The following is a 22,734-nucleotide window of genomic DNA, read 5'->3' on the forward strand; positions in this document are numbered from 1 at the left end:
ACCGCCCAGCGGGAAGGTAAATGGCGTTTCCGTGCACTGTTCTGGTTTGCCAGAAGCGGCTTAGTCATGCTGGCCACATGACCCGGAAGCTGTCTGTGGACAAACGCCTGCTCCCTCGGCCTAAAGAGCGAGGTGAGCGTGCAACCCCAGAGTCGTCCGCAAGTGGACCTAATGGTCAGCGGTACCTTTACTTTTACCTAAAGCTCTTTAGTGTACATCTCTTGTCTCACTAAGACTATCTGCAACCGCAGGCAGGAATGCTAATGTATCTGAGAAAATATTGCAAAACCACTAGGATTCGACCATGATTTACTGGGACCTCCAAAAACAAGCTGACTTTTTAATAACTTTTTAAAAGCCCCATCTTGGCAATGAAGTCAGTTCTGGGACTACTTGCAGGTGGGCAAGTCATGAGTGAGATCATGAACGAGAGCTGAGCAGCCCTACGTCCTTCTACTACCAATGCCTATTCACATTTAAATGGAAATGGACAGGAAGGCCGGAAACTAGACAGCATCTAAATATTTATTTCCTTGTGGAATAAAAAGACTGGAATAAAAACACAAGAAGTTGTCAGAAGCCAATATTGCTGTGTGACAGTATCTGTTTTTTTAGAACTTCCGGCACCCTCACTATCCTGGCCTGGTTCACATGCCAGGCTACATTGTTGAGTTTATTTGATTTAATATTTGTATTTGCGTTCAGAATGCAAATGTGAAAATGTTGAGCTCAAAGCGGCCCAAAATAGCATTGAAAAACAATAATCACTACAATCGCTATTAATCTAAAACACGATAGCATATAAAGCAAATAGTGGATTAATGCTATTCAATAAAGCCATAGTAACTCAATAGTATCACCAGGATACTTCCTAATCACATGGAACACACACAAAAAAATGGATTTAGCTGTTGGTTACCCAATGTACTGAGATCCTCATTCACTGTACATGAATTATAGACACTTACAAGGAACTATACATTTAAAAATCATTTGGGGTGGCTGGGCAAGGTTGCTGAGTCACTGGTGGCTTCAGGCTTCAGGCCTAGATTCAAAGCATGGCTTTCCCAGGACTGGACAAACATGTGTGCTTCTGGAAAGCATCTCACAACCACTTTGCTCCTGGCTCTTTTCAGTCTTGTGCTGCTGCATCTCATGGTTAATCTCTCTCTCCTTGTTAACTTCAAGTCCAGGTCTTGACAACACACTAACTTAAACCTTGGCTTAGCATAACATGGTGGGGGGTGGGGAGTAGGGGAAAATAACAGGAAGAAGCAAAGTGGTTGGGAATCCTTCTCCGGGATCCTGGAGTGTGTGGTCCTGGTAAGCCATAGTTAGTATTACTGTGATGTGTGAACAAGGCTATTGTTTTAGACGCTTGCAGTAAACTTTTTTCATTTCAGCGAGTTTACTTACTTACGCATAATAAAAAAAATTCCTTCAGTGGCACCTTAAAGACCAACTAAGTTTTTATTTTGGTATGAGCTTTCGTGTGTATGCACACTTCTTCAGATACACTTGAAGAAGTGTGCATACACACGAAAGCTCATACCAAAATAAAAACTTAGTTGGTCTTTAAGGTGCTACTGAAGGAATTTTTTTATTTTGCTTCGACTCAGACCAACACAGCTACCTACCTGTTACTTACGCATACTTGCTTTTAAAGTTCTGCTGCTTTTATCTGTGCTTTTACTGCTAATTATCCTATCTATCTATCTAGACACGTCTTATGATGAAGTGGTTTCTACATTTTTCTAGATAAAATAATAAGCAGAAGTATTCATAATGCCCACTGTGTGCTTGGCTGGCTCAAACCATGCAAATTTAGGATAATCACATTTCTTGGATTTGTTTGTGGAAACAAAAAAACAACAAAAAAATCCTTCCAGTAGCACCTTAGAGACCAACTAAGTTTGTTACTGGTATCTGAAGAAGTGTGCATGCACACAAAAGCTCGTACCAATAACAAACTTAGTTGGTCTCTAAGGTGCTACTGGAAGGATTTTGTTTGTTTGTTTTGTTTCCACATTTCTTGGGTTAGTCCAGGCATAAGCAAACTCGGCCCTCCAGATGTTTTGGGACTACAACTCCCATCACCCCTGACCACTGGTCCTGTTAGCTAGGGATGATGGGAGTTGTAGTCCCAAAACATCTGGAGGGCCAAGTTTGCCTATGCCTGGGTTAGTCTATATCACAGTTTAACAGCAGCCTAACAATCTCAGGGTCTCAACCGTGAGTAAGCAGGAGGGGACTTTGCTCCGCGAAGGATGCTCCCATGTTTGGCTCCCTGTCCATTAGCCCCTGCTAAATGGGACAGAGTGTTATGCGTGCACCAGTCTGTAAGTCACCACTATTTTAGATGCATCAGTGAAACCGTTCTGCGTGTATTTCTTGTAGCTCCTTGCTAGTGTGCTTTAGTTACATATTCCTCCCCCACCCCACCCCGCCAAGCTCTAAGAACAAGAATGTTCTTTGGGGTTCTTTTGAAAGAAATTTTATTCAAGCCTGCTATGATGACGCTTTTGATGGGTTTGCAGATATAAAATGTTTACTGACGCGATAAAACTGCTGCTTTACCCAGGCTTTGCATTCTAACAGCCATCAGCATTTATTTTTGCAAACATTGCGCTCATGGCAATAAACTGCACTTCCAAGACACGCAGAAACTGCATTTCCAAGACATGCACTGTGTGGAAATACGCATAATGCTCAGAGTTAGAGAAATACAATATTCGCTGTTTCGTCCTGTGCTCTGTAACGCTTTCGTTGTGGCTTTTCACCAGAAATAAAGTGGAAAAGAGGCAAGTTTGAAAAGACTAGAAAATTAAATTAAAATACTTTAAATTTGACTAGTGCTTTCAGTCACTTATTGTTCCAGTGCAGTGCTGTCCCGAGAGTACAGCTGGTGAATGAAAGATTTAGACCATTCATTTGATAAAGAAGTAACAAAACACTCGTGGGGCATGAACAGCCAAATCCCAGGACATTGCACCTCTGTTTTGCCTTCGCCACCTATGTTTGGCATAGGGTTAGCTTGAAAATGGGTTGCCAAATACCTTCAACATCACGGTAGGAGATGCCATGAACAACCCTTCCTTCTAACTGTAAACTCAAAATTCTTGTGCTGGGGAAAATAAGAGTCAAAACGGGGCCACTGAGTAACAAGAGGGAGGTATCAGCAAGCAGAAGTGGTACAAAGGAAAATCTTAGAAAGAAAACCCAAACAACAAAAAACTCAATAAAGGAGCAAACTCGCTCTCTCAAATGGCCCATTGAGGGTTGAGTAGGCTCAGTAGTCACCAGGAACTATGTGGTACTGATTGTCAGTTGGAGTGGGGAAAACAATGGGAAGAAAATTCAGCTTATACTTTCCCCAAAGGATGTATGGCTGGCTGGAACGCACCCTGAAGGAGCACCATCTGTTAGTGAGTGGGTTGTGTAAGAAGGCTTGCACGCAGAGCAAAGCCCAGTGAAAACAAATGGGTGTTAGAAAACAAAAATGCCTGGTGAACAGAGGAAATAGTGCTTTGCCTGCACGGAAGGAGTTTGCAATAAAGGCAAATGTATTCCAATACTTGCTTACAAATATATTCCTATGTTGAAGAAGGAAAAGAGCCCTGCTTGATCAGGTGCGCTCCCCACATCGGCCAAACAGATGCCTCTGTGAGGTTCGCAAGCAGAACATTGACAGCAAATACAGCCACTGGTGAATTTACTACGCATGCAAACAGGCTCATCTCTTGCTAGGACTCTTTAAGAAAACAAACTCACCTCTACGGAGAGCACGTGCTTTGTCTCATATAAAGAGCGGCAGATTTTCAAAATTTCATTCCCTGCGTTCTCCTTCTGGTCCTGCGGGCATGTTGTAAGCATCATGGTTCCCAGTTTTACCCAAGGGTTATTACCAGGGCATGCTCTAAAATGCAGGGGGGAAAGAAGATGTTTCTTGAAAGCAAACTGATCAAGCAAACATTACATACCACGACCATCTGCTTAGCAATATAAACCGAGGAGCACAATTTGACAACATGTAACTGAGATCCAGAAGAAAAAGAATCAAGATCTTTGCAAAGTGGAAAGAATCTTTGCTTTGCAGCCATCAGTAAGGCAGATATCCAAATGGAAGAGAAATATATCTGTTTGACACCATAGGGTACCACCATATCTCTCTCTCTCTCTCTCTCTCTCTCTCTCTCTCTCTCTCTCTCTCTCTCTCTCTCTCTCACACACACACACACACACACACCCGCTTTACATGCAGAATGCCCCAGGTTCGACCCCTGGCATCTCCAGCAAGGGCTGGAAACGATCCCTCTCTGAAACCCTGGAGACAGCTGCTGTCAGGCAGTGTAGCTTAATCACAGAATCATAGAGTTGGAAGAGACCCTGAGGATCATCTAGTCCAACCCCCTGCAATGCAGGAACATGCAGCTGTCCCTTATGAGGATCGAACCTGCAACCTTGGTGTTATCAGCACCGTGCTCTAACCAACTGAGCTATCCACTGGCTCAGCAGAATGCAGCTTCCGGTGTTCCTCTGAAGGCTTAATCAAAAGCTCTCCGAGATCAGAATGAATAGCAATTACTGCTCTATTTTTCCAGCTAAAAGCAAAGTTTATAAACCGAGAACAAAGACTATGAATGAATGCGTGCACTCACAGGAAGAGGAAGATCTTTATATGCCACATTAAAAGCGGTGGCATTCGTTGAGGCAGATCGCTGCATTATGAAGACTGAATCACACACATCTGCTTTCCTTACAATGCTAAGATGTGCTGGCTTTGTGTCTGCCGAGCCGCATACAGGTGAAATGGGTCCATGTGGGATCACAATATGAAAAGTGAACAACATAGAATTTTGCCTGGAATGGAAGGAACGACTAAGGAGGTACATACTTCTCCATCTCCAGCGTCGAATCCATCAACATCAATAAGCAATTTTTCCACAGGCAAATTACTGGTGAATGTACTCAACATAAAATGAATACCGAAGAGGAACACTTAAGTCCTTACACAACAGTTTTCCAGATTAGTTAGCTCCAAGTAAGGTACTTAGCACAGTGCCATTGTACTATCTAAGATACCATTGTATTCTGCTCTGGTCAGACCTCACCTGGAGTACTGTGTCCAGTTCTGGGCACCACAGTTCAAGAAGGATACGGACAAGCTGGAACATGTCCAGAAGAGGGCAACCAAAATGGTCAAAGGCCTGGAAACGATGCCTTATGAGGAACGGCTTAGGGAGCTGGGCATGTTTAGCCTGGAGAAGAGAAGGTTAAGGGGTGATATGATAGCCGTGTTCAAATATATAAAAGGATGTCATATAGAGGAGGGAGAAAGGTTGTTTTCTGCTGCTCCAGAGAAGCGGACACAGAGCAATGGATTCAAACTACAAGAAAGAAGATTCCACCTAAACATTAGGAAGAACTTCCTGACAGGAAGAGCTGTTCGGCAGTGGAATTTGCTACCAAGGAGTGTGGTGGAGTCTCCTTCTTTGGAGGTCTTTAAGCAGAGGCTTGACAGGCATATGTCAAGAATGCTTTGATGGTGTTTCCTGCTTGGCAGGGGGTTGAACTGGGTGGCCCTTGTGGTCTCTTCCAACTCTATGATTCTATGATTCTAAGATGCCAACTGCTGCAGGAATTAGTTTCTTGGGCCATTTTAGTACTGTAATACATACTTTTTTTATATAAAGAGGATTAATATTTAACTCATGGATATGTGTGTGTGCCTGAATAGCTCAGTTGGTTAGAGCATGGTGCTGATAACGCCAAGGTTGCAGGTTCAATCTCCATATAGGACAGCTGCATTACAGGGGGTGGATTAGATGATCCTCAGGGTACCTTCCAACTCTACAATTCTAAGATTCTGTGACCAAATACTTACACATTTGCACTTTTCATAGGTGGCCAGGCTTGCAGGAGCATGGCTAAGTGCTGGAATTCTCTATGATCCTTACTAGATCCCAAAAGTTTGAGGAAAAGGCTGTACCTCTTTTCTTCATTTTCAATATCAGTTATTTCCACCTAAGGAATTGAGAGAATGAAGCATGTTAAGTGTAGGGTTTGTTGGGGTTCAGATTAATGAGCCGACTATGGTGTAATTTTTCAGCAATAAATACGGTAATATTCCTATATTGCACTGAAGTCGCATTTGAAACAATACAGAAGCAGTCAACGGGATTTTCCTAGGAAACATTTTATTCAGTTTCATCTGCAATTATGTATGCTGAACACACAGAAACACAGAGATAATATGAAATTACTAGGAGTTATGCTCTCCAAACAACATTATACCCATGCAAGCAGATTAATGGAATAGTACAAATGATTCTCCCACCTCCTTGAATTCCCTAGACAAACAAAATTCATTATACTTTACCAATGCAGATTACTGTATATAAAATGGAACATTTGTACTGTAACATTACATCTTAAAAGATCTTATGCTTTGATACTGAAATACCATCTATCAGAATAAGAATCTTTACTTGTATCAGCCACTAGCCATAGCAATAAAATAAAATAAAATAAAAGGTACCGAAAATACATTTTGGGGGTTTACGTCAATTATCAAATGGACAACAAAACGTTGGTGAAACAAATTTCCTGGGGGAGGGGGGGGGGAACAGAATTAAACGGCATTTGTAGACAAGCTTGCTCCTTCTGAGGGCATGAACTAGTTTCATGAGGGTGGGTGCACTGTTTTCCCCACAAGAGCAGCTGTCATAGTTTTGAGTGGATAGAAAAGGAGCCATTTATCCTTTTCCTGTGTTTGTGGAGAATTAGTCTGAAAACTGTGTCCCCCAGGTAAGAAACCTGCCAAACTGCAGACAAATGACTCTGTGTGTGTGTGTGTGTGTGTGTGTGTGTGTGTGTGTGTGTTAGGCACTGTTAAAAGTTGATTATTTGGGTGTGTTTGGAAATAACTAAATGGGATTCACTGTCTGGGTAAAATCATGAGAATTTAAGGGCAGTATATACACATTTTTAAATTAGTCACTTAATAAATTCCTGCCTATTATTAAGATTCTAGCAGAATCTCTTGGAAAGGGCTGGGGCATCAAGGTAAGTGGAGGGGATAATATCATTACAATGTAAATTAAATTTAAATCATAACCCAAGAGGACAAACAAATATCAAAACTAGTGAAATACAATAGACAAGTTTGGTAATTAATTCAAATCAAGAAAATACAGTGGGCTTTTAAAACAAATAAATAAACCATAAATCTAAATCATCCCTGTGCCAAGGCAAAACGCAACTGAAATGGTTCAACTTGTCAGGTATTTTATGACTACTGCATATCAATGAATATATACATAATACAAGCATGGTGATTATATTCTGCACCAGGCAGAAAGGAATAAATGCAAAAAATTAACATTGCAAAATATTAAATAAACAAGTGAGCTGGCAATTAACCTTCATTTGCATGTTTTCCTTCATATGAAAATACAGTGTATATTCAGCACTATAGATTTCTGAACCCATCTCTAGTAGTTCAAGGTAAAAAACATAAGTCAAGTTTTCTTAAAATGCAGGCTTACTAGGTAATTCATATGATGTGACTAACTTCCCTGATAATCTGAAGCTATCCTCCATGTAAGCAACTCAGTAGAAAGGAGATGATTCAGTAAAGGTTCAAGATTCCTACCCCACCAAATGTAGCCTTGTTCACTAGCTCACAACAATCCATATATAAGTGGCGAAACCTTCTAAAAGAAATGTTTTCATTAGAAGCACTGGCATTCTCAGGAACAGACTGAGAGCTAAGAAATGATACTGATGTAGCCTAGGACTTGTAGGAACTGAGCATTTTCCTTTCATAGAATTACTGGATGTTTAGAGAAACTATGTTCCTTGGTCAAATGCTTGCAAAACTACTACCCACAAAGTCTCAAAGCAGAAGATTTACTAATGCCCCAGCAAAATCCATGTTAATACATGCGGCACTGTGTACAAGTAAGTATCTCACAAATATTCTGAGGCCCTTGACTGCAAACGTGAATGTGAATTAATATATCATTAAATGCAGAATCGCAAAGAAGGCGCCTGAGAGTAGTCCCTTATTGCGACAATACATTCTCAGTCGCGGTGAAGCGCTGCTATAAAGAAACGCCACATTCAGATTTATTTGCAGCGGAAGGGCTTTCAAAATAAATAAATAAAATTTGAAATGGGGTATGCGCTTTACCTTAAGATGCTGTGCTGTAGAGACATGAAATAGGGATGTGGACTTGAATGCAATCTCCCACTGATTCAATTACACCTCAGTCTCCACTCGTGGCTTTATTGAGCCATGTAGGCAATTATGACGCCCGTGGCAACGTGAAGCTGTGGTGGAGGTTCCTTCCTCCAGAGGAGGTTAACTTCAAATGGAAGACGCTGATTGATAAACTATTATTCCAACTTCACTGAGAGGAAACGCAGGGTAGGTAAATTATTGGCTTGGCTCAGGTTCCTCTTTAGTATCTTAGATAAGTGCTAGATTTATGGAGAGGAATTAATTATTCTGAGTACCTCAGCTAGACCACAATCATTGCCCACTCAGAGACTTCAGCTTCTGCAGTGCACACAAAGTGACAATTTTTGTTCAGTGCCCATGGAATTACTTACACAACATTTGGTATCTATCAGTTTCAGAGCTTGCAATACATACTAATGCGATTTTTGGATAGCGCAGAATTTTTCAGCTGAATGTTCTGATACTATCAGGGCGCTGTGTAAATTATTCAGTTGCGGCATCCATCCTGTCAAGTCTGCAGGTGCACCCCTTCATTCTAAAAAGCATTCGCTACTGGAAATTTAACCTGGAAATTAGCACGGTAAACATTTTGCTTTTGCTTTTTTTTTTTTAAAGCTGGCTATTTAGTTCAGGTAACTGGTGGAGCTCCTGGGTTCACTCAAATTTCCCTAAGGCAGTCAATTTTTATTTTATTTTTTTGCAGAAAGCTATAATCTGCAAACCTGAGGACAGAAAAGTTGAGGTCAAAGAATAGGAAAGTGTTCCAAAGTCACTAGGAAGTTGAACTGCCGGCTGAATTAGATGCTATATTGTTATTTCACGGTTCATCTTTGCAGCACATCTGAAAAAACAGCAATATATATACTCCAACACTTTGCAGATGAAGTTACATGTAGGTAGCCGTGTTGGTCTGACGTAGTCAAAAAAAACTAAAAAAAAACCTTCCAGTAGCACCTTAGAGATCAACTAAGTTTGTCATAGGTATGAGCTTTCATGCATGCACATGAAAGCTCATACCTATGACAAACTTAGGTAAAGGTAAAGGGACCCCTGACCATTAGGTCCAGTCGTGACCGACTCTGGGGTTGCGCGCTCATCTCGCATTATTGGCCGAGGGAGCCAGCGTATAGTTTCCAGGTCATGTGGCCAGCATGACAAAGCCGCTTCTGGCAAACCAGAGCAGCACATGGAAACGGCGTTTACCTTCCCGCTGGAGCGGTTCCTATTTATCTACTTGCATTTTGACGTGCTTTCGAACTGCTAGGTTGGCAGGAGCTGGGACCAAGAAACGGGAGCTCACCCCGTCACAGGGATTTGAACCGCCAACCTTCTGATCAGCAAGCCCTAGGCTCAGTGGTTTAATCACAGCGCCACCTGGGTCCCATGACAAACTTAGTTGGTCTCTAAGGTGCTACTGGAAGGATTTTATAATTTTGTTTTGCAGATGAAAATAGAGATGTTATTCTTGTTAAGTGAAAAACAAAGCCACCTTTTCCTCTTGCTACTACAAGTTCTTAAGGGTTCTTTTAGAATGTGTGTTGTTGGCAAGTTTACCATAACAAGTCCATCTGTAGGTCTACATGCCCACATATTCATAGGCATAAAGGTAAAGGTGTGATAAAGTAACACTGCAGAACGCTTTATCTCAGAATGGATCTGGCCCTACTTACTACAGAATGGCTACAAAGCCAGCCATTTCCAAGATTTAAGCTCCTGATCAGGGCGAGGAAGCTGTGGCCCTCCAGATGTTGCTGAATACCATCTCCTATCAGTCCTGGCCAGCCTGGCCAATGATCAGAGGTGGTGGGTGCTGCAGACTTTCAAGCGAGGAGCTGAAGCAGAACATGGGCACACTATGTGTGTTTCTACCTTTCCCCCATTTGTATTCACTGCTATTGTTTTTTCCCTTTCCATTGCTACCTTTCTCAGAATTGTAGAGTTGGAAGGGACCTCGAAGGTCACCCACTCCAAGCGCCTGCAATGTGGGGCTCGAACCCATGACCCTGAGATGACGAGTCTCATGCTCTACCGACTGAGCTATCCCAGCTTCGGCGGCATCACTTCTTCTTAGTTCAATGCCTTCTTCGTGGATCAGTTTGTCTTTATGGATAACCCCAACTAGTCCAGTGCCACAGTACACAGATCAATTAGATTTGGTTGCAGAACGCCATTACTGGGGGTAAGTAAATCGGAGTGAAAACAATGCTTGCTGATTAGGTATGTTGCCCGGTTTTGAAGCCGTTCTCTTAAAATCTCCAGGGAAGGGAGTGGTTTTTGCTGCTTTTGGAAATGCTTGTGAGAAATGCCCCATTTTCAACTGACTCACAACCTCCTCTTTAATGCCCGACCTTCCCAGAATGCAAACGTTGAGCCCGAGAGTGTGCTTTAAATCATCAAGCAGTTGGCAAAGAGCAGCGGAGAAGTGTTGTGACAACAGTAGAAAAGAACCCATTGCACCCAGATATACTAAAGTAACAAAACAGCTCAGCTACATAGGTTTGTTCTAGAAAGAAAAGAGGGGAAATCTTCCAAACAGGCTATTTTTTTCCCTTTTAAAGAAAATGTCACCATTCTGAGGCACATTTTTAATGCTCCGTTTAACTAGAAAATTATAGAACCTGAAGACCTTAGATAAAACGCATCATGGGGATTACAAAACAACGCAACTCACCCTTGGACTCCCTAGTTACCCTGGTCCCCAAACAGCATTTCCCCAGTGGGATGCCATTGGAATGTGCATTAAGGTCTCTCAAGCCTTTGAAAACCAGGGACATCTGGATTTTTAAATTTTGTTAACTAATCATTAGAGAACTGGAAATAGCTGTGCTTCCGACTGTGAGATAGGTAGCTTCCTTCATAAAGCACATTTTTAATTCTGCACAAGCTGGCCTGCTTCCCAGCAGTACATTGATTTGTGGGACCGCTAACTTATAGCACCTAAAGCATAATTAAATATTAAGTCCCACTTTGATGTATGCAAAGTCTGGCTAAGAGGATTACTTAGACACACCGAGGGTGGCTTTCACACACTTTCTGGTAATTGAACATTGCAATATCATTAAAATTATCTTTACACAATAAGAATCCACATCCCTCACTGGCATTATCTAGAGTCCCTTTAGGTGCTGGGCAGGAATGTGTGTGTGTGTGTGTGGGGAGTATATTGTTAAAAAAGAATGCCAAAAGGAGGCAAAGAGAAGGATGGAATAATTATTTAAATAAGTGTAACAGACAATGGGAAGGTGTAATTAAGTTACAGGCATTTCCCAAACCCAAAATAGGAAGTGCTGATGATAACAACATACAAAGTTTTATGTTCACCCCATAGCTGCCAAGTTATCCCTTTTTTAAAGGGATTTTCCCTTATGCTGAAGAGGCTTCCTCGTGAGAAAAGGGAAAACTTGGCAGCTATGGTTCACCCTCAAACTCCAAAGAGAGGTGAAATATTTTAATTCACATGCCAAAGGCTTCAGCATATGGATAAGTATTCCCCCCACCCCTGATATTTTATGTTATTTATTGAATTTATATACTGCCCTATACCCAGAGGTCTCGGGGCGGTTCACAGAATAAAATCAAAATATAAAACCACAAAATACATAATCAAAATGAAAACAACCCAATAGCCCCCCTCCCAATATACCGTATTTTCCCGTGTATAAGATGCCCCCATGCATATTTTGGGGGCTCCAAATTAAGAAAAACCCCTCAGCACTACCCATGTATAAGACGAGCCCCATTTTTTTAAATAAAACTGGCAGGTGTGGAAGACTCCCTGGTCCTGAATGGGGTAACTGTGCCCCTGAAGGACCAGGTGCGCAGCCTGGGAGTCATTCTGGACTCACAGCTGTCCATGGAGGCGCAGGTCAATTCTGTGTCCAGGGCAGCTGTCTATCAGCTCCATCTACTACGCAGGCTGAGACCCTACCTGCCTGCAGACTGTCTCGCCAGAGTGGTGCATGCTCTGGTTATCTCCCACTTGGACTACTGCAATGCGCTCTACATGGGGCTACCTTTGAAGGTGACCCGGAAACTACATCTAATCCAGAATGCGGCAGCTAGACTGGTGACTGGGAGCGGCCGCCGAGACCACATAACACTGGTCTTGAAAGATCTACATTGGCTCCCAGTGCGTTTCCGAGCACAATTCAAAGTGTTGGTGCTGACCTTTAAAGCCCTAAATGGCCTCGGTCCAGGATACCTGAAGGAGCGTCTCCACCCCCATCATTCTGCCCGGACACTGAGGCGCCGAGGGCCTTCTGGTGCTTCCCTCGCTGTGAGAAGCCAAGTTACAGGGAACCAGACAGAGGGCCTTCTCGGTAGTGGCACCTGCCCTGTGGAACGCCCTCCCACCAGATGTCAAAGAGATAAACAACTAACGGAATTTTTGGAGACATCTGAAGGCAGCCCTGTTTAGGGAAGCTTTTAATGTTTAATAGATCATTGTATTCTAATGTTTTGTTGGAAGCCGCCCAGAGTGGCTGGGGAAACCCAGCCAGATGGGTGGGGTATAAATAATTGATGATGATGATGTAGAAAAAAACCCCAGTCTTATACATGGAAAAATACAGTACAGTGGTACCTCGGTTTATGAACACAATTGGTTCCGGAAGTCTGTTCATAAACTGAAGCGTTCATAAACTGAAGCGAACTTTCCCATTGAAAGTAATGGAAAGTGGATTAATCTGTTCCAGACGGTCCGCGGAGTACTTAAACTGAAGCGTTCATAAACTGAAGCGAACTTTCCCATTGAAAGTAATGGAAAGTGGATTAATCCGTTCCAGACGGGCCCGCAGAGTACTCAATCTGAAGCGTACTTAACCCGAAGCATGGGTGTAATTGGTTCCGGAAGTCTGTTCATAAACTGAAGCGTTCATAAACAGAAGTGAATTTTCCCTTTGAAAGTAATGGAAAGTGAATTAATCTGTTCCAGATGGGTCTGCGGCGTTCGTAAACCGAAAATTCGTAAACCGAGGTGTTCGTAAACCGAGGTTCCACTGTATATAGTTCTGATATCAACAGTAATGGTTAGTTTGCCTTTCCACTGGTCATCTTTGGTGTTAATGATAAGGGTGTAATATTTTTCATCGTTTTAAAATCAGATATGACATTCCAGTATTTCTGAAAGAAATGTCCTCTATAATGTATTTCTTCAAAACCTTGTAATAATTCATTATTACCACAAGACATAGCTATCTGCTGAATATCTAACTGTTGGATATCTCAGTGGAGCAATCCTTGTGTTTTCACTGACAATCAGTATAGAACAATGATGATCTGGGGGGTTAAGCCATCAAATGTAAAATGAGGACATGAAAATCTCTAGGCCCATGAGGCAGACTGAGAAAACCTGCAACAGATTTTGTGAGTTTATTATTACTGCCTTTTTTACTGCCAGGGAGAGGGGTTTGTGAGATTTTTCTGTCTCAGGTACCAGAATAAGTTGGCTGGCCTTGACTTGAAGATTATTTGCTCCTCCGACTCAGGTAGCAAAATGCTTTGGACTGCTCCTGAAAATACCACTCCCATAATCTTCGTAGTAGGATCAAAACAGACCCAGAAGGCAGGAGCAATACATATTTGAATATAAAGTACAAAGAAAAATAAGCCATGAGCTACAGAACCCCATTAGACTTGAATGCTTCCAGCCCATACACCCCCAACTCCCACCAGTAATAATATGGGAGCCACAAATGGTTTTGAATATAACACAAAGCAGGGGAAGGGGACGTTCTAGTTTGGTTATTCTGAGACTTTTTGGTTATTCTTCATTTAGACTTATTATGCACAACGCAATAGCAACGATCCACACCATATACACAACTTTTCATAATATATGACCCAGCTGCAGTTGTTTTTTCTAGTTTAATTCCCCCACCCCCATTTGTAATGATTATGTTACAAATGCTGCTCGGGAACCCATTAGCAAATGAAAAATATTGCAACATACTGTACATTGATATGGAGGTTGGGAAAAACATTAAGAAGCCAATGTTGTGAACTGAGACCTGCAGGTACAATTTTTATTTTTTTAAAAATAGAATAATCTTTGACAAGAAAAGTATACTCATCCCCAGTATTCTGAAACTGATTCACTGACAGCCAAAGATAGTGCTAATTTCTATACATTAAATTGTTTGTCCTTTCTTTAAAGGCAACCCAGAGTCGTTTTAAAGCATCACCATTCAAGATGGCCTACCTGTGTCTGGGGCCAACAGGCCTTGAGAACAGCTTGAGTTCTGAAGAGCACGAGCAGCTTGCTGTCTTCGTCACTAAGGTGAAAGGCTTGCTCCAAAATCTGCAGGACTTTAATGCGAGGCTTCACGGGCAAAGAATCATCTCCACAAAACGGTCTAAGCCAAGCCAAGAGATCATCTGAAGACACTAGGTTTTCACTGCAATCAGATCAACAGTCACATGTGTTAAAAAATATTTTTATCATATTGAAATACTTCCCCTCAAGGAGGCCAAACTTAGATTCACAAAATGTTTAGGGGTATGCATACCCCTGCATCCCGTCCCATCCCCCCCCCCAAAAGCACTGTCTACAAGTAAGGACCTGATTCTTTTTATACTCCCAAGAATTAAACTTTGTTATGTTGATGATGAATGTAACAGGAATATTTCTTATTAAAAATGAAGACTAGTAAAAATTAAGACATGCAAAAAAATTACACGTAAAAGGGCAGAGCTGACAATCACTGATTGCTACATTATTTTGTTCAAAGTTAATCTTCTTAGAAATAGGTCTGGATGGCAGACAATGTTTCTGACACTTAGAACATCTACAAAGATAATCCACAGTGGTTTGAAAGCGCTAAGCCAGAAAATTCCCAGGTACATCAAGAAATTAATCCATAAGCTCCATCATATGTGTTTCAATGTCTCCACAAAACGAGTAACCCCTTGAGGTGTGGAAGCAGATCCGTGCACTCATCTGTGATAAAGGGAAGGGTTTTTTTTAAAGTTGATACAATGGTTGCTCTTAGATTTCTAAGTGTAAAAAAAAAACCCCAACTCAGCTTTTCCATGCAGTAAATGTACAAGTTATTGAGACTGGGTTCCAAATTAAATGTATAGGAACCGTTCTGGGCACTTCATTACAACATTGCAAAAATGATTTGAAAAAAAGGAACTGTCCAAAAGCAGCATGCCATATGATATGGGGTGCAGGGGAACTAAAGTCGTGTTTCTATACAGGTGACTCTTAACTTATGTGGGATTTATGTTCCAGGGATGATGATGATGATGATACCACCTTGCAAATATTTAAGTATCCTGTTAGAGCTTTCTATGTCCAAAACAAAGGGATTTATGTGGGTTATGTTTAAGGGTACTTGAAACCCACCTCTGACCCAGAATCTCCACAAAGATCTCTTTGGGGAGAATCTCACTGAGCATGTGCATCCTCTCTTAATATCTTAATTTCTCGGCCCCTCGAGTGAATCTCAAAAGCTACATTTGTAGAAGTAGCATGCAGTCAAGTGAAATTAATGTGCTTCGCAGCACTTCGGGGGTTTTTGCACACAGATACATGAGACATGTCAACAGACACTTCTACAAAGAGACTGCAAATCAAACCAAAAAAAGCCCTTTTAAGAAAGTCGCTTGTGACCAACGAACATGCAGAGATCAAACACTCAAATATTTGATCTAAAAACTCTAATCAGCAAGCAAAGATACTGATGTCTAATTTTAAATTCTTCTTATTTCATACGTTAGAAGTCACAAGATCAATAGACAAAGAAAAACACACCAGAACTTCAATGACATAATATTTCCTTGTCTAGAAACCAACAATAATGCCCAGGAGCAAAATAGTGGGGGGAAATGATATTTTTTATAAAAATATTTTCAACATTTCTCTTTTCCCTTTACTACTAAAGGCATCTGCATAAAAGCTTCCTTGCTTCTGTGTTAGCTTTGGAGGCTCTTGCACAAACTCCTCTGTGGCAGCAAGCAATTTTGACTTTTTTCCTTATTTGCATGAGAATGAACTACTGATGCAAAAGGTTCTCTTTGATACACTTCTCTACTTCCCTAGAAAAGGTGCACTAGAAAAAGTGTCCCACCGCAACTAATTAGCACGGAACGTATTTTTTCTTTATAGGAAATGCTATGGCAACTTATCCCTTTCAGCACAAGTCTTTGCTCAACAACGGCCAGCAAAATTAAATCCTGGTTGGCAAAGGAAATGGACAGCTTATAGGTTTTGAGTTCCTGTCACAATACTTCTGCACTAAAATCAGCTACAGATCACCTATGGTGATCATGAAAGGCACACTCATGGGGCGTCAGGATCCTAGCTTAAGCACTCAGCTTTCTTTCTGGGTCCTACCAAAGCCTAATAAGCTGAGCCTTCCACTTCCATATGGTCAGTGACAGGTCTCTGGGACAAAATCAAGGCTTTAAGATCCTTCTAAGAATTGGCCGAATAAAGAGGTTCTGTTTCATAGAACCACAGAATCTTGTTGGAAGGGACTCCAAAGGTCATCTGGTCCAACCCCCTGCAATGCAGGAATCTCTGCTAAAGCATCCTTGACAGATGACCATCCAACCTCTGCTTAAAAACTCCAAGGAAGGAGAGTCCACAACCTCCTAGGGAGACTGTTCCACTGTCGAACAGCTCTTTAACCATCATGAATTTGTTAATCCTTCTCGGTAAATATGCCTACAAATAAATAAAATTATAATTATCTCTTCTTCTCTGCCCTCAACAACATTATCTTTGGTTCTGTGACAGGAGAAGCTGCGTCTTCTAAACATCTTTTAATTACCCTCAGAGGTGTGTGTGTGTGTACACACACACATTCACACACACACACCACTTAATCAGAAAATATCTCTATATACCACTTAATCAGAAAATATCTCTAAGCAGTTTACACCCCAATGTAAAATACTTTAATAAATAAAAAGGAATAAAAAGATTTTAAAAAGCAGACAATAACATTATCGATACCAGCAACTCCCCATTTACACAGGGGTTATGTTCTGAGGCACCACACATCTAAGTGAAATCACGTATATTTACTGTTTAAAACCCACATTTACTGTTTCATGCCTGATGTGCTCTATCACAAACTTGGTTCAAATGGACACATCCTAGTATCTATTTGACCTTTGCAGGGAGAGGCTGATACAAAGCAAAGCATTGGCAAAACCGCATACAGGGAAGAGAATTAGGAAGGAGGCAATTCGCCAGTTACCCAGAAGGAATCACTGGTCTACATCATCGGACATCTTTATGTCTAATACATAGTTTTCAACAAGCGGCAAGCGGCTTCAGGTGCAACAGGAATCGTAGAGCTGGAAGGAACCGTGAGGATCATCTAGTCCAGGCACCCCCAAACTGCAGCCCTCCAGATGTTTTGGCCTACAACTCCCATGATCCCTAGCTAACAGGACCAGTGGTCAGGGAAGATGGGAACTGTAGTCCAAAACATCTGGAGGGCGGAAGTTTGGGGATGCCTGATCTAGTCCAATGCAGGAATCTTTTGCCTAACATGGAGCCTGAACCCACAACTCTGAGATGAACAATCTCTTGCTCTACTGACTGAGCTAGGAGCAGTAAAGAAGAATCACACCTTACACTCCCCCCCTCCAACTCCCTATCCCTTTGTCCTTTTACAGTTCCAAACGGCTATAAATAAATGTGTAAATAATGTTGTAGTATTCATTGGCGATATTTCAAACTGACACCGAGCTTTTCAAAGGAAAGAGGCTGCAGGTAGAATGTGATTTATATTGTAACTAACGGGTGCTATATTCATCCTAACAAGACAGATGGGAAAGTAATATCAGTCAGAAAACACCAATTCAACCTGTCTGGAAGTATTGAAATAATATGAGCCGACAGTTTAAGTTATCATTTTGCGAAAACTTCAAAAAAATTATTTGGCGCCTGCTATTCTCTTTATGCCCCATCTCTCGGAGAACTGGTTCTAAATTAGAAATGAGGCTTCAGAGTGATCGGCATTCAAAACGTAAATTATAAAGTTGAAAAATTAAAAAGGGAACTGTGGAGACCCTGGTTTCAAACGTTACCCAGACTCATTTTTCAAATGACAGCAACATTCTGAAGGACGCAATTTATATTTGGTTCTCTACAACGAACGAAAGGAGGCGGAGGTAAATAACGTTTCATAAAATATCGATTTTGAGCGTTGTCTGTTGCTATGCTGATATATCAAAGTAGAGCTAAAAGCTGCAATAATAACAAGAAACAAAAAAACAAAAATAGGAATCTCTGAACAATGTTACAGAGTTACCACAGAAACAGTGGTCAACGGCAGGAGACCTTAATGCTCATTCAACCACACTTCTGAATGAGTGAACTAATAATAATAATAATAATAATAATAATAATAATAATAATAATGTATTATTTATACCCTGCCCATCTGGCTGAGTTCCCCCAGCCACTCTGGGCGGCTCCCAGCAGAATATTAATAATAATAAAAAGTGATAAAACATCAAACATTAAAAGCTTCCCTAAACAGGGTGGCCTTCAGATGTCTTCTAAAAGTCAAATAGTTGTTTATCTCTTTGACATCTGATGGGAGGGCGTTCCACAGAAGGCCCTCTGCCTGGTTCCCTGTAACTTCACTTCTCACAGTGAGTGAACCGCCAGAAGGCCCTCGGCGATGGATCTCAGTGGGAGGGTGCCACTACTGAAAAGGGATCAGCACCACAATGCTTCCACTCTAACATCCCGGACAAATAGTTTACAAAGGATTAACAAGTGTGGTTCTGTTTGCGATGCACCTACAAAGCTCTTACCCGTTTTCAGCACTCGTATGGACCGCAGACACAATACTTTCTAATATCTGGAAAGGATCCTTTTTGAAAGGAGATTGGCCACTGCTTTCACTATCGAGGGAAAGAAACAAAAGCAAGATTGTAGAAATACAAGCTCCAGAAAGAAACGTTTCAGAATCCTTAATGCTTAAGAGTGTGTAATTCTATGCTATTTATCCAGCAGCAAATCATGGCAAATGGCACATTTTCCTGCGTGGATGTTGCCTTTTATCACTGTCACAACAAATAAAAAAGGAAATATGAAGCTATAATGCCAGACCCCCGATTATGCCAAAGGGAGAAAGACTGGAATAATTTGTTGCCAGAGTTTTACTGTATTTGCTTGCCATTAAGTCACCATAAAACTCACGGGTGGAGTCAGACTCCCGTACCACTTTTGCTGAATGGCTTGTGTGTTGAGAAGCAGAATCTAGCGCTTGAATCGGGGGCTTGCAAAAGGCTCATGAATGCTTGAGCCCCCACCAGAAATTTCACTACCTTCTATTCCTTTGCCATGTTGCAAAAAAACTTATCTTCAGGCTAGGGCAGGGTTGCCATACATTCAGGAAATCCCAGACATGTCCTCTTTTTTTGGGGGGGGGACATGCCCATCTGAGGGGATTCTCACAATTTATAGCAATCCATGTTTTCAGGAAAAAATTGTATGTAGTTCTGGTTCAGATTCGGATTCAGTCTCAGTCTTGGGCAGCCTGGGCTCTGGAGTGGCTCGGGCTCAAGAACTCTGTGTGTCCAGATTTTTACCTCATGAAATATGGCAACACTAGGCTAGGGAAAAGGTGGCAGCAGTGGAAATGGCAAGGGTTACCCAAGCATGTTTCCACGCCTGGGACAAAACTACCAGTCTCATTATCCCTGGTGGGAAAATGGCCAGCCTGCGCATCTCTTCCACTTAGGACGTGGGTTTTCTTCTTCCGGCTATGAAACTAGGTACTTGGTTCAGGGGACAGGGGTAAGCAGTGAGTGGGCAGAATCAAGATGAGCAGCACCTTGTTCATGTTCACTCAAATGCATTAAATTTCAATGCATTCCTATGGGAAACCGCGATTCGCAATACGAATTTTTCACAAAATGAATTCACCTTGCGAGTCACCATCAGATTGCAAGACGCATTCGTCTTGTGAAAAATTCGTCTTGCAGGGCAATCTTGCGAGGTACCACTGTAATGTTGATTGTGGTGTAGGGGGAGGTCAAGTTGGAGAGCTTTCTCTGTCTTTGACCCCAGAGTGTCAAACCTAGAGATGACTGCCATTCTCTGGCCAATACATGACAATTTAAGCAGGTAGTTCCTGATTAGTTTATAGGTGGGGTTTTCCCTCCGTTTGTTGGATTGAATCCAGGAAATATATTTCAGAGCTTTTCATTAATGGAATGTGGGTTAGGTGGGCCTTGTGTAAAAAGTAAACCTAAGCATTCAATTAAATTTAAGAATACACTTTCAAAGGTCTGTTTGTGTGCAAATTTAACTTACCTTAAAGCACCCACCACTTTATTTACCGCTGTCCTTACAATATCGCTAGGTGAGAGTCCCAGATCTCCAACAGCAACATCCAATAGTTTCTGGATCATATCCAGGGGCTGACCATCTATACACATAGTTACAGCTTGCTCATTGATTTTCTCTTTTTCTGACCGGGATAAATCATACTGGTGCCCATATTCTCTTAGTATATCCTGGAGAGAGAGGTATTTTAAATGCACATGGGGCAGTCAACTTTAAACATACAATATATAAGGTATCTAAAAACAGTTCCCCAAAATGATACTGCCAGTAAACCCACCCATTCTTCTGAGAAAGCCTACAGAAATGCACATGTGTGTGTGTTCAGCATTGCAAATAATTATTATGTGTAACACTGATTTGGTCAGGTTTCCCCCCATAAAAATCATTTACCTGGTCACTGTTTTTTAGGGAAGAAATAAAGCTATGGCTAAGTGTTTCCAGATGTGCAAGAGATTGCTGTAGGTGACTCAAAGCATCTTCATAAGTGATGTGCCTGTCAGGGGTGTCTTCTGCATGGTCTCCCTCAGAGGACCTTTTCCCAGCTTTTTCGGCAGTGTGTTTCACTGACTTAATAGCCTTCCTTGTCATCTCTACCCGGGAATCAACCGACAGCTGAGAAAAGATAACACACGTTTCATCATAAATTGTCATATGCAAGGCAAGGTGTATCTGGATACAAATGAGTAGCTGAGCAATACATAAACACTGATTAAGGTAATTGTCTTTGCTTCTAAAGGACAAGAACGTGTTAAATATAACAGAAAATGAGCAAGAGAGCGGCTTTGTTACTTAAAAGGAGCCATTCCTTTCAAATTCCTAATCCCATGTTGGCTTGTTTTTTTTTGTCACGCCTACATCTTCTTGAGCGATTCCATTATCTCGATTTAAAAGTCTTCATTTTTTTAAAAAAAGAACCAAGACAAATAACTTCCTCTCCTAAAGCATCATAGTCTCTAACAATCTTGAGGCATAACTTTGTATATGCTTTAAATAGTTTCAAAAATTCATTTGAAGCTAACAGCTGGAAGCTTTCCACTCTTACTGGAAGATGGGTTTGCTTTTTAAAAAAATAAAAAATAAAATCATGTTAAATATTCATGTCAAAAAAGGTGACTAAGCAGAGAGGCAGCAGAAGGCCTGTACAATTCCATTTCTTCTTCTTCTAATGAATCTATCTCAAAGGCACACAGTGGTTTCCAGCCAATTACACAATGCGGCTTTCATTATATTCCTAGGATTGGATACGCCACCTCACAAAACCACATTGTTTCAGGTGAGGTGATGGACTGCCGTGCGCCACAGGTATGTGTCCGTCGTCTGCGAGCGAGAAATTGTTGCCCCAGAAAGGCACCAACATACTAAAGAACATTTCTCAGCTATAACCTCACTCCTGAACCATAAACTATCCTCAATAGCAGAGCAAGCTACTCTTGAGTATACCTCCTACAAGGCGAGTTATTTTTAATTCATTTGCAGTGTGTCAACTGGCCTGGAGAAAGAGAAATTGAGTTTTTATCCCGCTGGCTCATTTATCCTCAGGCTTTATAGTTCTTGAATGCCCAATATGCATGATAAATTCCGGTTCATGTACTTCATTGGGCTGTCTTCATCTTTTATGTGGCGTTTTTCGCACGCGGGGTGCTGTAAAGTGCTTTCCGCAAGCTAATGCATAACTATTTATTTAGCTTGCAAATAACCTGACTCATTCCAAAGGCCAAGGCCAAGGCCAAGGAACAATGCTCATATAACAAAGGGTCTGCAAAACACATGGAATGTGTTTATGTTTCATTCGTTCATCGCCTCGTACCAAAACATTATCACAGTAACTTAATTCGCAGAGCAGAGTATACAGTACAAATTGAGCAGTTACATAAAAAATTAAAGCACAACTGTTACTGTATTCCATTCGGCGCTTGCTAAAAGAATTCTTGTTTAGACAAGCTTACCCAGATGCTTTGGAAGTTGGCTTGAATTTTAATCTGTTTTAGTATTTTAAGTTTTTGTACGTTTTAACGTTCACCGTTTTATCTTTTCATAGACAGCTTTGAGGGCTTCCCCCCCCCCCTTCTTATAATCATTCGGTGTATAATTGTTATAAAGTAAACAAACAAATAAAAATGATCGTACATTAAATCTCCAAAATTAAGAACCATCCCCTGCCCTGCAG

The 22,734-nt window shown here is 41.4% G+C and overlaps 1 protein-coding gene and 1 non-coding gene across 3 annotated transcripts in view; both read right to left on the bottom strand.

Moving 5' to 3' along the window:
- NBAS (NBAS subunit of NRZ tethering complex) overlaps positions 1-22,734 on the bottom strand; it is a 174,642-nt gene that overhangs the window by 14,525 nt on the left and 137,383 nt on the right. For both annotated transcript variants that reach the window (XM_035109824.3, XM_035109823.3), the window contains 6 exons: positions 20,958-21,179; positions 20,535-20,737; positions 19,028-19,117; positions 14,445-14,640; positions 5,885-6,024; positions 3,772-3,916 (listed from right to left, as the gene is read on the bottom strand). In XM_035109824.3, the coding sequence (XP_034965715.3) occupies positions 3,772-3,916; positions 5,885-6,024; positions 14,445-14,640; positions 19,028-19,117; positions 20,535-20,737; positions 20,958-21,179 (996 nt within the window). The remainder of the gene's footprint in view (positions 1-3,771; positions 3,917-5,884; positions 6,025-14,444; positions 14,641-19,027; positions 19,118-20,534; positions 20,738-20,957; positions 21,180-22,734) is intronic.
- TRNAT-CGU (transfer RNA threonine (anticodon CGU)) lies at positions 10,218-10,292 on the bottom strand. The gene has a single exon. It is a non-coding gene; the product is annotated as a tRNA-Thr (tRNA).

The sequence above is a fragment of the Zootoca vivipara genome, chromosome 3, assembly GCF_965207765.1.
Source record: "Zootoca vivipara chromosome 3, rZooViv2.hap1.1, whole genome shotgun sequence".
In the NCBI taxonomy this organism is placed as follows: domain Eukaryota; kingdom Metazoa; phylum Chordata; class Lepidosauria; order Squamata; family Lacertidae; genus Zootoca; species Zootoca vivipara.